Source organism: Brassica napus, chromosome C5, assembly GCF_020379485.1.
Source record: "Brassica napus cultivar Da-Ae chromosome C5, Da-Ae, whole genome shotgun sequence".
NCBI lineage: Eukaryota > Viridiplantae > Streptophyta > Magnoliopsida > Brassicales > Brassicaceae > Brassica > Brassica napus.
This window is the reverse complement of record NC_063448.1, coordinates 25,893,566-25,909,837: the sequence shown is the minus strand read 5'-3', so window position 1 is coordinate 25,909,837 and position 16,272 is coordinate 25,893,566. Positions and strand designations below refer to the sequence as shown.

Sequence of the window (16,272 nt, the reverse complement as noted above, 5' to 3'; positions counted from 1 at the left end):
AGATATATATTATATAATTAATAAGACTATCTATTAAATAAAGCTGCATACTCATAGGATTTTATAATTATTTGTATATTTTTATTAAAAAAATTTAAACCGTTGATAACAAAATTTGCAATTTAGAACTTTTAATAGTTTTAATAATTTATAGTAATTTTAAAATCTAATGAAATTTTTTAAATTAAAACATTAAGTTCTCAATATTTGTTCACTGCATATTTCAAAAATAAAATGTTTCTATATTTTCATATAAGACTTTAAATCATTGTTTATAAAATTTTCAATGTGAGGTTTTTAATAGCTTTGGTAATTTATAATCATTTTTAATAATTCAAAATATAACATATACAGAAAAAATATTTTTTATTATTATATGATTAATGTATTTTTAATTTATTTTAATAATATAAATTAAACAAAAATGATAGAAGATTCACAAACTTTTATCAAATCTTAATTATTCAAAATCGTTAATTTATATATATATATATTAATTGTATTAGGTAATTGCGTATCTTTTGTTTTTAAAAAGAATGAAATTTTTTTTTGTACATTAATAATTAGTTTTATACGTATTTTAATAGAAAATATAATATATGTTTAGATGAAGAAACTTATTTCTCTAAAGATTCTAAAAATCATTTTAATAATGATATATGTCATAACTAAAATGTTGTAATGTTTCTAAAATAATAAATGATTACTTAATACTCATTTGTAGTGGATAAAACTTGGGCTTGATAAATATTGGGTTTTCGTGTGTATAAAAAATGTTCTTATTTTGCATTTTAGAAAACATTATGATTGTAATTTGAGGTTCTTTGTTGTTGTTGGGCTGTCTTGTTTAGAGAACTATGTAACTTTTTTTTTGTCAAACATAGAGAACTACGTAACTTTTTTCTTTTTGTCGTCGACTTATATAAACTTATACTGACTCTGTAAACCAAACTGGGTGATCTGCATCCATGTGAACGACAAAAGACAGTTGCTTTCTAACACTGCGTGCTAGTCTATCCGCCTTTGAATTTTGTGTCCTTGGTACATAGATAATCTCTGATCGGGCGAAACTCTCTTTCAGGATCTTGACATCTTCCAAATAATTTGCAAAAATTGGTCATTCTTCTGTTCCGAAACCATCTTCACCAACTGAGAACAATCCGTAGCAAACGTAACCTGATATTGACGTAAATTCCTCATACATTCCATTGTCCAGAGTAGCGCTTCCATCTCCGCATGAAGGGGAGAGAATTCCTCATACATTCCATTGTCCAGAGTAGCGCCTTGTAAGGTGCTGAACCAACCTTGTCCTGAAAAAGTATCACCTTCTTTCCATGAGCCATCCGAAAAACACCATCTTCCTGGAATTGACGGCATGATCGTATTTACTATTTGTGGTATTGTCCTCTGTTCATTCAATTTTTGTGCCTCAGCCCACAGTGTTGATTCTGTTTCTGCCAATTTAAGCGTATCCAAAGGATCCATATCTAGATTACTGAAAACTTTATCATTCCTAGATTTCTATATGTACCATAGTATCCATACAAACTGATGATCTTCCATCTGCGAGAAAACTCTCCAGAACAGATGATCCATGTTTGTGAAGAGAGAACTTGTTGGAAAAATAGCTGGATTTGATGGTATCTTCGAAAGAGCCCAAACCTGGATTACTGGAGGACATTCAAAAAAACACATAGTTTATGGATTCCTCCTGGGCTCCACATCTTCCATAACAAATACCCCCCTTGTATCCCCCTTGCTTGTAAATTCTTCTTCACTGCCATACATCCTGTCACTAATTGTCATAGGAAATGTTTTAACTTTGGTGGGCATCGTATTTTCCAGCAGAAAGCCTTCAGGACATCAACTGTGGGACCAATCAATAATGGTGGCCTTTCCCTATCTGGATAGATCCATTCTACCTGATATCCTGATTTGACCGTATATTTCTCATTTTTTGTGAAGTGATATCCATCTCTATCTACCCTCTGAGTCCTGCTCAATGGTATGCTTTCTATAAGTTTTGCATCCTGTGGATCCACCAAAACCTGAATTACCTGTGAATTCTAAGTGCGTGAGGTAGAGTCAATGAGAGACTCTACTGTAAGGTCCAGATATAAATTATGTTGATTTTTATTGGCTGGTCTCGGATGAGTGGTTAGGAGCCATGGATCATTCCATACAGATATAGAAGAACCTGATCCCACCCGTTTGATTAGTCCTTTGCTTACCAAAGATCTAGCAGAAACAATACTCCGCCAGCCATATGACGGAGAATATGAACGAATCGGTTCCAAAGGTGAAGCATTTCTAAAATACCGACCTTTGAAAACTCGAGAGAATAAAGTGTTTGGCCTCTCTATTAGACGCCATAACTGTTTACCAAGCATCGCTGTGTTGAAATCAGTGATATCTTTGAACCCCAAACCTCCTTCATCCTTATCTACACATACTTTGTCCCATGATTTCCAGTGCATGCCTCTTGTACTTTCCCCTGAACTCCATCAGAATTGTGACACTGGTAAACGATAGCAAGACATCGTATGATTTGGTAATGCCGTAATCACTGATTTAATGATCACTTCCTTTCCGCCTTTTGTGAAAAACTTGAAAGTCCACCCATTGACTCTATTATTTAAACGATCTTGTACAAAGCTAAAAACTTGGATCTTTGATCCCCCCATATTTTCTGGTAAACCCAGGTAGGATCCCATTCCTCCAAGATTCTGAATGCCCAAAATATCCCTTAATTCCTGTCTAACGGGTTCTTCAATCCTATGTCCAAATTGAATTGAAGACTTATCAAAATTTATTAGCTGCCTCATATTCCTTCAAAATCCTAAGAATGGTTTGACACTCTTTCTTTTGAGCTTTACAAAAGAAAATACTATCATCCGCAAAAAACAAGTGAGATATCGATGGGGAAGCTCTAGCTACCTTCATTCCCGTTAGTTGTTGCCCTCTCTCTGCCTTTTTTATATTTGCAATTAAAGCCTCAGTGCAGAGAATAAATAAATAAGATGATAAAGGATCTCCTTGACGTAAACCCCTATTTGGAACAATGAGGCCACGTGGTTGACCATTTATAAGAACTCGATATTGAATATGAAATACATTCCATCATCAATTTGATCCAACGAAGATCAAAACCCATTTTTTGTAATAAGGCCTTAATAAAGTCCCATTCCACTCTATCGTACGCTTTGCTCATATCCGTTTTAATTGCCATATACTTTCTTTGACATGCTTTATTGGTCTGCAATCCATGGAACATTTCCCGGGCAATAAGAATATTATCCGAGATTAATCTTCCTGCCACGAATGCCGATTGAGTTTCAGATATGAGTAAGGGAAGATAAATTTTCAATCGCTGACACAAAACCTTCGAAATAATTTTATATCCTACATTACATAGGCTGATTGGCCTCAATTCCGTCATCCTTGTAGGTCTCTCCGTCTATGGATTCATGCAGATATTAGTAATATTAAATCTTGCATCCATTTCTCCTGAAACCAAGAAATTATTTACCATTTCTACCAGATCATTCTTAATGATATGCCAGGAGTGTTGGAAAAAAAGGGCTGTCATGCCGTCCGGTCCTGGCGCCTTTTCTGGGTGCATCATAAACAAAACCTCTCTAACCTCCTCCTCCGTCGCTAGCCTCAACAAGCGTTGGTTCATCTGAGGAGTAATACCCGGTGTAACCTCTGTCAGAAAACTATCGAATTCCGATAGGGAGGTGGTAGTAAAAAGATCTTCGAAATAGTCTATTGCCACCTTTTCCACACCATTAACCTCTGTAATCCAATTCCCATCAGCATCATGTAGTCCAACAATTCTATTACGAACCCGCCGTTGTTTAGTTAAAGCGTGATAAAATTTTGTATTAAAATCCCCAGATGAATACCACATGTTTCAGCTTTTCTGGTGCCAGTAATCTTCTTCATCCTTATATGCATCTTGTAATTTCCTAGACACCTCCATAATATCCTCTTGAGACCTTGTATTATCTGTTTGTACTTCTTCAAGAGCTTGTTGTAACTCATGTATTTTTTCTTTTCCATAAGGAGGATTATTTTTCTGCCATTTAGCAATTTCATGACGACAATTACTAATTTTTGTCACTATACTCTCTGCTCTCCCTTCTACTCTTCCTTCGTTGTAGTCTATCCAACTCATTGTAATCAAATCCACGAGATCCGCTTGTCCAATCCATCTCTTATCGAACCGAAATTGTCCTTTCCTTCTTGGAACTTTATCTTCTAGATAAGCCACCACTGGCCGATGATTAGAAGCCACCATCCCCAAATACTCTGTAAAAGAACAGGGAAATAGAGTATGCCACTCTTCATTTGCTAAAGCACGGTCTAAACGACATCGAACCATCACCACCCCTTTCCCTTTTCCTCTTCTCCCTTGCCATGACATTTTGTTTCCCCAAGCCGGAAATTCTAGTAAACCACTATTTCTTTTCATGTTATTAAAAGGAATAAATGAATCCGCACTCCTCGTAAATCCTCCTTCTTTTTCATGATTTCCAGTAATCTCATTGAGATCACCAATAATGAACCAGGGTTCGGATCGCGCCAGACCATATCTAGTTAATCGTTCCCACACTTGTTCCCGCATTTTTTGAACTGGATCCCCATATACAAAAGTAAGATAAACTGTTTTGCCCAGAACTTCCGCTTCCACATCAATCATTCGGTTACTAGAATATAATACCTTAACTTGATACTCATTATTGTAAAAAAACGCTAATCCCCCACTTCTCTCCACTGGGTCCACTGTGACCAGATTATCAAAACCAAAGTGAACTTGAAAGTTTTGGACAAACTCTGAATCTTGTTTTGTTTCTGCTAAAAATAAAAAGTTCAGTTTATGTTTATGCCTTATCTCACTCAAATAGCTTATAGTCCACTTACTTCCCATTCTTCGGCAATTCCAACTTAATACCTTCATTTAAAAAAATTTATTCTTTGTTTGCTCAGGCAAGTCGACGGGTGTAATGGTACTCTATTTCCACAGTTCAACTAATTTCCTTTCTTTGTGCTCTGAACCATTCCATAGAAGTCCAAAATGATATTGAAAGTTCATTTCTCCCATATCTACCAGTTTCCCGATTTACATAAGATACATGAAATAAAAATACTCGTACCCATGGATACAGCTGAGCCCTTGAAAACCTGATTAGGAGAAAACCAATCTTTACATTAATCTTTACGTTAATGTCACATGACCTCCAATCCAAATAAACCCACATCCCGAAATATGACTTCAGAAATAAGTCTATCTCTATACCGCACCATGATAAAAAGTTGTGTAGAATCTTGAAATTACGCACGGTAAAATTGGAAACGCCTCCTATATGATTCCAAAGCCCCAACAATATAACAACAAACAAACCAAATACACCAACCTGATCATTTGCTATCAATACTATATCCAAAAAACATAAATTCTCTTTCCATCCCAATCCACATAACTCCTCCAAAACACCCCTGTTCCTTGAATTTTTACCATTGTGAAAAAAGAATATCATAGTTGAAGTTCTAGGTAATATGTAGAGCACGTCAAGGCGACATATTAATCTCCTAACAGCCCCCTTCTCCAGTTTGTTACCCATCTTGAGAGCCATTACCATGTTCGCATCTGCTCTCTGTAATTGGTTTAATGAGACCAACCAGAGAACTTGTTTCCCTATTAGCAGCTCAGCCAACCCATTCCAAAACCCCATACATTTGAACGTCCAACTTAGTGTTGACCACTTTAATTCCGAGACAACTCCTGGATCATGTCGGCGAACCAGACAGTCACATCCCTGTCTCCCTGTTCGCGCCCCCCCCCCCCCCCCCCATAATCACTACATCTCAGGCCCAATCCTGTAGTAAAAACCGCATGTGCCTGCAACAGTTATAGCAACAAGTAGAAAAATTAAGGTCTCCAAACGCTCTTTGGAAACCGTTCTTATGGTTACCGTAGAGAACTCAATAGAATAACCTCGGAACTCCTCCCCTTTCATACAATTTGAATATAAAAATATAAATACACATGAGTCTACACTATTGAGCCTTACATTCCAAGGACCTCTTTGGCTTAACCCCAAATCAAATTTATATATCTGGTTTCCAATAATTCGTGAGTAGTCCCTTAATACCATTTTCTTCATGATAACCATTATCCAAATATACGACGTCCAATAGAATTTGACCACAACCTCATACTCACCCTTACATGTGGAGTTCTCAATATGACCCTTTCTTGTCACGAAAGATAAGTAAACGTTTCCCGCATACATGTTCAAAGCGACACCACACCGTCTGGTTCCATAATTCCAACTAAGGCCATTGTCCCAACTCACTGTAAAGAGCCGACAATTGCTCTTATACCATCTTCCTCGTTTCGTTTTCCCCCATCCTACCTTGATCTTCACTTGGTTTATTGTAGACACCAAAGTCTCCAGTAAAAACCAGTGTAACAGGACGTAGGTAAGCCATATGCCCATATATATTGTACGACATATAAGTAAGCCACTGAGAATTAACTCTTGAAAGAGCTATGACACAACCAAAGTAAAACCCAACAGAAGCAATTTTATTCCAAATCATAACCATAACATAAGGACATCCAATGAACAAAAGACCAAAAGAAAGCCTAGAAACGACAACTAAAACACCTAGAGATATTCTCACAGAGCTTATGGAAATCATACCAGAGAGATCTCTCGATTGAAGGATGTGAGAAGATAACTCTCGAGATTGGTTGGAGATTGGAGATCTCTCCGATTCTCCTCGCTTTGCCAATATTGACTTTCCTATTCCCCGAAGATTCCCTTGAAGATCACAAAGATCTGTCTGAGCGCGACCTTCCTTTTGCTTCCATCCACCATTGTAACCATCATAATAATGAGAATCTGCCCACCGATTATCGCTTGAAAACCTCCAATTGCTCCTTGTAACCCTTTGATCCCCGGGATCCCAACCTTGAAAATCCATCGAACCCTAAAAAGTCGATGTCGCCGTCGCCATTATAATTTTACAGAAAAAGGAACATAGGTATATATTATTTTATAGAGAACTATGTAACTAAACTCGACAAAACATGGTTGTCTTGGATAAGGATTTTAAAATTCATTTTCTAAAATATGGATTTAGACAGAAATCTTTTAACGATTTCTTTCAGTATTTGAAATATTTTTCCTTTCCGGTGATCTTAATTATAGATTTTTTTATTCATTTGGAACTATTTATATATATGTATCTCAGTTTAGTCTTAATCATATCTCTAAGGTTCCCTTTCTCCTCAGACGCTGTCATGTCTCAAATCATCGAGCACATCGTCCTTTTCAAGGTCAAAGACAATGTCGACTCCGACAAGATTGAAGCCATGGCCAACGACCTCAAGAACCTCGGAACCATCGACCAGACGCTTTACCTCTCCGCCGGTCCTATCCATCGTCTCATATCCCCCCTGGGCTTCACTCACGTCCTTCATAGCCGGTACAAATCCAAGGAAGATCTCAACGCGTACGTGGCACATCCTGTTCACCTTCGCGCTGTCGAGGAATGGATGCCTATCTGGGAAGACGTCATGGCCTTTGATTATATCGCCGATATAGTCCCCGGGAGCCTAACACCACCTCCAAGATCCGTTGGGAAGATCACGTTACTCAAGGTGAAAGAGAACCTCTCGGACGAGGCGAAAACGGAGATCATGGAAGTGATTAAGGAGAAGTCTGCAGGAGCTGATCAGATCACAGTGGGACTGGGACAAACCTTCTCTCCGGTTAATGCAAAGGGTTTCTCGATTGCATCGGTTGCCTATCTGAAGGGTCTGGGAGAAACTGAGGCTCTCCAGGACTTGGTGAAAGAAAAGGTTGGTGATTATGTCGATGGTATCATTGTTGTCGAGTTCGTTGTACCTTTGTCCTCATAAGTGTGTAAAAAAAAAACGCTCAAGTTTCAATTACTTGAAGCCTTTGTTACTGTCGAATAATAATGTTTCAGAAAAACTTTGGACCATGCAATTATTTTGTATGTAAGCTCCTATTTATTTCATGGTAATTTAAAAAAACTATGGTTTTATTTCCGGTTTATTGATTTCACTGTTTTATGTATCTGGTTTAGCAAATATTTTGTATGTAAGCTCCTATTTATTTCGTGGTAATTTTATCACAAAATATTTCTGGTAAAATCGTACCTATTTTTAGCCACATTTTTTATCATAGCTATTTCATGATTTTTTTACCAAGTATCAGAGTCCCAATCAGATTTTCGTATGGGTTCATTCGGTTTTGGGTTTTCAGGTTCATAAATTTCAGCTCATTCGGATACTATAAAAGTTTGGATAGGATTCGGTTCGGGTTTGGCTCGGGTTTGGTTCATGTCCAAGATCCGACTAAACCCTAAAGTGTTTCAGTTTGGGATATTAATCAGTTATTCCTTTCAAAATATTGATTTGTGCTTGATTAAACTCAACATATTTCCAACAATTTCAATAAATTTGTTTATGTGGCTTCCTCAAACCATATGGTTTTCCTTCAAAATAACTTTGTAAAACTAGTTTATCAACCATGCTAGATTCTTCTTTGAACTATACGTAACAACATCAGATATAGAATGACAAACCAAAACCTTGTACGAACGAAAATCTTACATAATCAAACGTAAAGAAATTAAAATTAACAACTAGCAATTCTATATACCTAAAAACACTATTTAAACTATAGAAACATTGTTTAAACTATAGAATCAAGGGAGAATTGCCAAGTGTGACTCAAAACTTGGAGTCAAACCCAAAACAATACCCCAACTTGGGTCAAAGGCAAAAGTAACTTAAAAGGCTATTGAAATTACAACTATTCTCTTGTGACCAAACAAAAAAAGAGAATTTTTTTTACGTTTCTACCCCTCGCAAGTCGTCTGTTTTGACGACTTGAAAATAAGTCGTCCAGACGACTTAACTGAAAGTCGTCTGGACAGTTAGTCTTAAACATAATTTAAAAATTTTGTAAAAAATATTTTGATAAGTGAAAAATGGGAATTATGTAATTAACATATGTCTTAGGAGGTATAAATTAAGATATAACAAATTTCAATTGTTTTCAGCATAGATGAGTGAAAGTAGTGAGTCATGATATTCTTTAGTTTATGTTTCATCAACATATGTTGTAGTATTGTATGTGTTCTTAGGGTTAGATTTTGGAAAGCATTAAAACCGTTTTTGAAAATTTTTAAAATTACTTATGCGTGTTCATTTCTGTGTATAGTAAACACTATTTAAGTATAATTTGATTTTATAACGTGGTTAGTTAGTTAATCTAGTCATTTTAGTTTAGGGGTTCATTTTAGGGTCTAGGACGACTTAATATTTTGTCGTCTGAAAACAGACGACTAAATATTAAGTCGTCTGTTGTACATTATCAGCCAGAATAAGTCGTCTAAACCGGACCAAACCTTAAAGTTTACCAATGTACTTTTAAAGCTAACCGGATTATTTACCCAATATATAAGGTGATTTTTATTTTTTTTGTTTCATTTTTCGCGAAATTCAGAAACCCTAACAGTTCTCTCTCAAAGGCGATTTCGAATTCCCACGATTTCCGAACAAACCATCGTTCTCAACGTCAGCTATCTATCTCACTTCATTCTCACCGTTGTCGCCGCAGCTTCTTCTAACCCTAGCGCCGCCGATTCCTCTAAACCCTAGCGCCGCCGATTCCTCTAAACCCTAGCGCCGCCGCTTCCACTATTTCCGAACAAACCGTCGCCCTCGCCACCGTGGTCACCAACGTTCTCACCGCCGCTTCCTCTAAACACTAGCGCCGCCGCTTCTTCTAAACCCTAGCGCCGCCGCTTCTTCTCTGTAAACCTTAGCGCTGTTTCTCTGTAAACCCTAACGCCGCTAAGTCATCAATCTCGAGGAAAAGATGAACATAAAACGTTGTCTCTATCAATTTACTCATTCTCACCGTTTCACGTTTATTTTTTCAGATCTATAACCGCAATGACGAGTACTCCAACTCCTTCTGCGACTGGAAGACTTGTAAGTAATTTAAGTCGTCTGGAAAGTCTTCCAACTGGACGACTTTTCCAGACGACTTAGTAGATGACTTAAATATAAGTCGTCCATTTGGAAGACTTTCCAGACGACTTAAATTTAAGTCGTCTACTAAGTCGTCTGGACTTATATTGTTGTCTTTGATTATTTTGCAGACAAAATGGATGGATATTCCAGAACTCCCCCGTAGGTTATACACATCAGGGGAAGAGCCAGAAGCCCACAATAGCATTTCGTATCATACGGATAACAGCAAGTTGCATACTGCTCTTAGGAAAGCTCTTACTGATTCATAATTTTCAAATGCAATTGTTAAAATACAAAACATTAATATTAACCAAATATCAAAAATATATATTAAACTAAATATTTGAGTTAAATTTTCATGTAATAGATAATTATTTTAGATGTTCAATAATAATCTCTTAGTGTATTTTGGATACATATTATGAATTAATATCATGTTTGGTATAAGTTCTTTTTGAGATTTTAAATTTTCCGGATTCTATCAGGTATCCATTTAGGTTTAGTTCGGATAAAACTCATAACCTTAAATACCATAAAACAAGATCCATTCAAAATTTATGACGGATTAGGATCGGTTCGGATTCATTTTTATCAAATTTGGTGCGATTCGAATTTAGGGTTCAGTTTATTTGCCCAGTCCTCGTGGCAAATGGGTAGCCTTTTCGTAACTTTTGACAAATAGCCATGAAATTTTTGTGGCTATTTTGTGGCTATAATCGAAATTTGTACTAGTGCTTATTAATATTTTATATACATTTTAAAACATAATTAGAGCTTGACCCGTGCGACCGCACAGATATTTATTTTCATTTTTATAAGTAAAATTTTGTTTTGTATAAATTATATTATTTAAGTTTTGACGCATATTAGATAATTGTTAAATATAACATTTTAAACATAATAATTCTATTTATTACATTGAGTAATTATATTTTGTTTTTAACATTCAATTACATCACCATATTTTTATAATATAAATTTATTGTATTTGATTTTGAGTGAAATTTAATTTGTATAAAAATAAGCTACCAATAATATATAAATGGAATAATTTATATTTATGTATATATTATATAAATGATTATTTTATGTAGTTTTAAATTTTTAGTTATTACTAATAAATAATGAAAATATAACTATATATTTTTAAAACGATATTGTATTCTAAATTGAGTAAACGGATACCTAAATCGGTGTAGGTGGTTTTTACAAGTTTTTTTACGTTAATGTAAATTAATTATTGTTTTATATTTAACATTATATCACGTTTTAATCGTGTTTATAAATTAATGACACATCTTCCATATTCGAAATCAATTTTATATAAATGCATGTTGAGTTTTATATAATGCTATTTGACTAAAACTAATGACACACATAACTAAATAAAAATATCAGACATATTCATCATGTGAAAATATGAAAATTAATTTTGAATATCAATCTAAACATATATTTATTTACAATTATAGTTATTTTAGTTAAATATATTTTAAACTTTGACAAAATTATATTGTAAATGAAATGATTTTTTTGTTTTTCTGTACGTTTACTTAAATTATTTTAAAACTAATTTAAAAAGTTCATATTAATTTTTTTAATCATTGGTATTACTTGGTGTAATAATGTAATTATGGTTGTTAAATATATATACATATATATTATCATATTTCCATTATTTTACTATAGCATCAAAATATATTTTATAATAGTTTATAATAATTCGTATCTATATATTTATTAATGAGAAAAATTTATTTTTAAGAAAAGTTAAAACAAAGTAAATTGGAAAAGTATTGATTATAAATCTGTTAGAGTTTATTAAGTCATGTATTTTTATAATTTAAGACTTGCCAATTACGAAGATCCTAAATATATGGATTTCGAATTGTGGTGTATTCATTAAATTAAAGATTTATCATGAATTTGTTGTGAATTTATTTTACGTAATTGTAGAAAAAGGCAGTTAATGTTTAAAGATAAGATTAGTTATTACTTCAGTGGCATTGAAGCGTAAGTAAATTAAAGTTTTAAGGCTTAATTTATAAGTGTACTTCTATTTTAATAAGATAGATTCTAAATTGAGTAAACGGATACCTACATCGGTGTATGTGGTTTTTACAAGTTTTTTTACGTTAATGTAAATTAATTATTATCTTATATTTAACATTATATCACGTTTTTATCATGTTTATTAATTAATGACACATCTTCCATATTCGAAATCAATCTATTATTATAAAACAGAGTTTGCTCTCTCCTTAGAGAGACACCTTGGATGCCACTGATATCTCATAATTTTAATGATTTTTAGATTCATATTTATGCATATTATAATCGGTTGCATTTAGGTGTTAAATTGTATTTGCATACATAATTACATTTGATAGGGTCTAAAATGCACAATTGGAAGTTAATGGCGAAAATCAAAGGTTAAATCTTGAATTTTGGAAGTTACGGGCCAGATTGAGAACTATCAAGAGACGGGGGACCATTGAGCAAATTCCAATATTTCTTCTGGGCTAAATTTCACAATTGGGACTTTGGGTTTGATTCGCGGGGGCATTTCTGCACATTCCAAAGTCTGGGCCCGAATTGAAAGTACTCAAGAAGTCAGGGACCAAATGTGCAAATGAGCCAAAGATCACCATTGTCGCCTTCTTCACACGATCCCGACGGCGAGGTTCGATTCCGGTGACAGCGAGCTTGATTCCGACGATGAGCACGGCCACGGCGGTGGAGCTGAGCATGGCGAGGGGACGAGCTGTCACGTAGAGAATCCCGTGGTGGATGGCTTCAACTAAACTCGTGTTTGACGAGCCGCGACGGAGAGAGATTGAGACACGGCCACGGTCTGGTGTGGTCGCGGCTTGGAGGAGAGCTGAGGTGGTCGAGATTGATGATTGCAGCACCGGCGAGTTGAGACACGCAGAGAAGTGGAGTTCGCGGCCTAGCGAAGCAATGGAGCTTGGGCGGCGGGTGGACGTTGCGGACAGGGGCTCACCGCGGATTAATGGCAGAGACTTGAGGCAAGGACCGCGGATCTGTGGACGCGGGCTAACACAGGCCGTGGAATCGAGGCAGAGAGTTGAGTGGTGCAGAGGAGACGCCGCGGCCGTGCAACGCGGCTTGAACCTGTCCGCGGATTTCGATCCCAGACGTCGTTCTGAAGGAGCGGGCCGCGGACCATGGGTGCGGGTTGGAGCGGTCCGCGGTCGATGCCAAGACCATTTCGCCCATTTGTCTTTCGGATCAAACACGGGTTTGTCGGGTCGATTCGTTCGAGTGTGAAGTTATTATAAATACATTTTAGATCCAAAATTTAGATTAGATCTTGTTTTATCTTAAAATACATTGATACTCGAGAAAGTTGGAATTTTTAGTAATCTAATCTTGTTATAAGCCATTGATCGATCCATTTATCAGCCCGTGTAGCAAGACGGGCCAAGCCCATCCGCAGGATCATACTGGCGCCTATCTACTCTTGTGTTTATCTACATTATAGTTGGTGTTTATCTTACGTATTGATAGTCATTATCTAGTTAAGGATAAGTACGATCTCATGTCGATCCAGTACTTAGACCGTCATTACCATATGTATATAAAGACCAGTTGGTCGACCTAAATAATACACACAAGTTCCCCTCTTCATTCACAACACGTTATCAGCACGACCTTATCTCTAAACCCTTCCAAAAATCCACCACCCATAAATCAGAAACCAAACGATCTCTTGCTATTTTCCGGCGACTCCTAAAACTCTTCCAGTCGCCTCTTTTTCTCTCTGTCAGCAACCAGCAGCAGCTCTCTCTCCTCACAGACCGTTCAACTCATCACAAAAGGTTCAGGTATCTTCAGAAAACTCAAAACAAAACCAAAAAGGATTTAAACCCTCAGCCGCATACATACAGCTACATCTAGCCGTATGTCTTTGCAGAATAAAATCTAAAACCCTAATCTATTTTCAAAGCTTAAATCTCGTCTTGTTTCACCCTGTTTAAGCTTGTTTGATTTTTTTTTAATCTTCCTGATGTGAGTTAATTGCTAGAACCTTTTAGGTTGACAATTACACCAATTTTTTTACATATCCGACTGCTGCATCAACTTAATCTGATTGTTTGCTTGCATTAGAAACTTGTTCTTGAATGTTTAAAGTCTTTCTCTGATATGTTGAAATCGACAAGAACCTGTCTCAAATTTGAAAGAATTTTTTTTATTTTTAAGATAAATCCGATTTTCTTATAGATAAATCTGAAATTTTAAAGATAAATCCGATTTTTTTTTTGATAAATCCGACTGAAAACAATATATTATATATTTTAATTTGATTTTCCTATTTTTTTAAAAAACCCTTATATCTTTATCTTAAAAAAAAAATAGGATTTTCAGTATTTATCAGAAAAATATCGATTTATTTTTTTCCTAATCCTACTAGGAATAGGAATTGCTAGTATTTATCTGAAAATAAATAAATTTTGGATTATTACTGATATACTAGCATTATCAAATCATTATATTTAATCTGATAAATATCGAAAACAAATAACAGTAAGAAATGATTGCATTTTTTTTGAAAATGTATACTAATCTGATTTCATGCATGGATTTAACTTTATCTCGATTTTGTATAGGTTTAACTTTACCTTCCTGCATATCACATGAAATCATCTGATTAGGATAGATCATTCATACTGATTAGTTTACTTTCATGTCGAAAATTGATAAAACTGATCAGATTTCATGCAATGGATTTAACTTTATCCTAGATGTATAGGTTTAACTTTACCTTCCTGCATATACATGAAATCGTTTGGATCATTGAAAAAAAATATTGTTATTTACTTGCATTGCTTGTATCCGACTGAAAGAGTATGTGAATGATCCGATTATTTTCTTACTAATGGGGATAAACTACAAATATTTTTCAGATGTCAAAGATTGCGAATCTTGATTTCAGTGCTTTGAAAAGCAATGGTGACAACTACCTGGAATGGGCGCTTGATGCAAAGATCATGCTGCGATCAAAAGATCTTGGTGACACAATCACCAAAGACAACAATTCCAGTGACAAAGACAAGTATAGAGCTATCTACATGATACGCCACCATCTCCAAGAGAACTTGAAAACTCAGTACATGACCATGGAAAATCCATATGACCTTTGGATCGCTTTACAGCGAAGATATGACCACCAGAAAACGGTGTTGCTTCCAAAGGCTCAATATGATTGGAAACACATAAGGTTCTTGGACTACAAATCAGTAGACGAGTACAACTCAGTCCTGTTCAGAATTGTGTCCTTGTTAAGGTTATGTGGTGAAAAAGTAACCGAGGAAGAGATGCTTAATAAAACTCTCTCCACGTTTCCTCAAACCAACATGGTATTGCAACAGCAGTACAGAGAGAGGAATTTCGCCACATATACTGAGTTGATAGAATGTCTCTTGTTGGCTGAAGCTAACAACGAACTGTTATTGAAAAACAGTGAGATGAGACCTCCTGGTACAGCTCCATTACCCGACATCTCTAAGCTGGCTATAGAGCCAAAGAAAGAGAGTAACCTTGTCCAACACAATGACCATCCCGGTCCAAACCGTGGAAGAAGTCAAGGACGAGGTCGTGGTTCTTTTAAAGCACACGGGCGAGGACGTGGTCGCGGTACCACACCCGGCTTTAGCCGTGGTCGTGGCCGAGGCCGTAGTGTGTCTTTTAAACCACAGATCAAAGCTGATCGATGCCACAGATGTGGTATGGGTAATCATTGGGCAAAGAATTGCCGAACTCCTAAGCATTTGTGTGAGCTTTACATGGAGAGCTTAAAAAGAAACCCGGAAGCTAACATGGTTCGAGACCCGGGATATGATGGTGATGATGATGATGACTTGGAAGACGTCCAGGATCACCAGCACGAGTCAGACAAAGTTGATCACATGGAGTTTGAAACTTCAGACATACTGAAATAAGGAATTAAAATTCCATATCGTTTTTTTATTGTTTTCCCCTGGATTTGGTGTTCTTTAAGATTGTTTATCAGTGTTTGGCTTTGGATTTAACTTTATCCTTATGAATGAATAAAATTTTTTTCATTTCTCATATGCCTAAGAATTAGATCATTAAAGATACCATCTCTGAAAATTTTATTATTGTTCATTAACTTTATGATTATTGTTTTTGAAGAATGAAAA

The 16,272-nt window shown here is 35.7% G+C and overlaps 4 protein-coding genes across 4 annotated transcripts; 2 read left to right on the top strand and 2 right to left on the bottom strand.

The window, feature by feature from the left end:
- Positions 1-1,063: 1,063 nt before the first annotated feature.
- On the bottom strand, positions 1,064-6,426 carry LOC125587019. Its single transcript, XM_048757104.1, has 2 exons — positions 6,230-6,426; positions 1,064-5,905 (listed from the first exon to the last, which is right to left on the bottom strand). The coding sequence occupies exon 2, from the start codon at positions 4,961-4,963 to the stop codon at positions 3,917-3,919; it is 1,047 nt and encodes a 348-aa protein (XP_048613061.1). The 5' UTR covers positions 4,964-5,905; positions 6,230-6,426; the 3' UTR covers positions 1,064-3,916.
- LOC106353600 lies at positions 5,998-6,996 on the bottom strand. The gene is made up of 2 exons (XM_013793356.3): positions 6,714-6,996; positions 5,998-6,557 (listed from the first exon to the last, which is right to left on the bottom strand). Exons 1-2 carry the CDS (start codon positions 6,994-6,996, stop codon positions 6,385-6,387), a joined length of 456 nt encoding a protein of 151 aa, XP_013648810.1. The 3' UTR covers positions 5,998-6,384.
- Positions 6,997-7,102: 106 nt separating this feature from the next.
- Positions 7,103-8,051, top strand: LOC106356988 (stress-response A/B barrel domain-containing protein DABB1-like). The gene has a single exon (XM_013796685.3). The coding sequence runs from the start codon at positions 7,103-7,105 to the stop codon at positions 7,934-7,936; it is 834 nt and encodes a 277-aa protein (XP_013652139.2). The 3' UTR covers positions 7,937-8,051.
- Positions 8,052-15,015: 6,964 nt separating this feature from the next.
- Positions 15,016-16,050, top strand: LOC111206153. The gene has a single exon (XM_048757349.1). It carries the CDS (start codon positions 15,016-15,018, stop codon positions 16,048-16,050), a length of 1,035 nt encoding a protein of 344 aa, XP_048613306.1.
- The last annotated feature ends 222 nt before the right edge of the window (positions 16,051-16,272 follow it).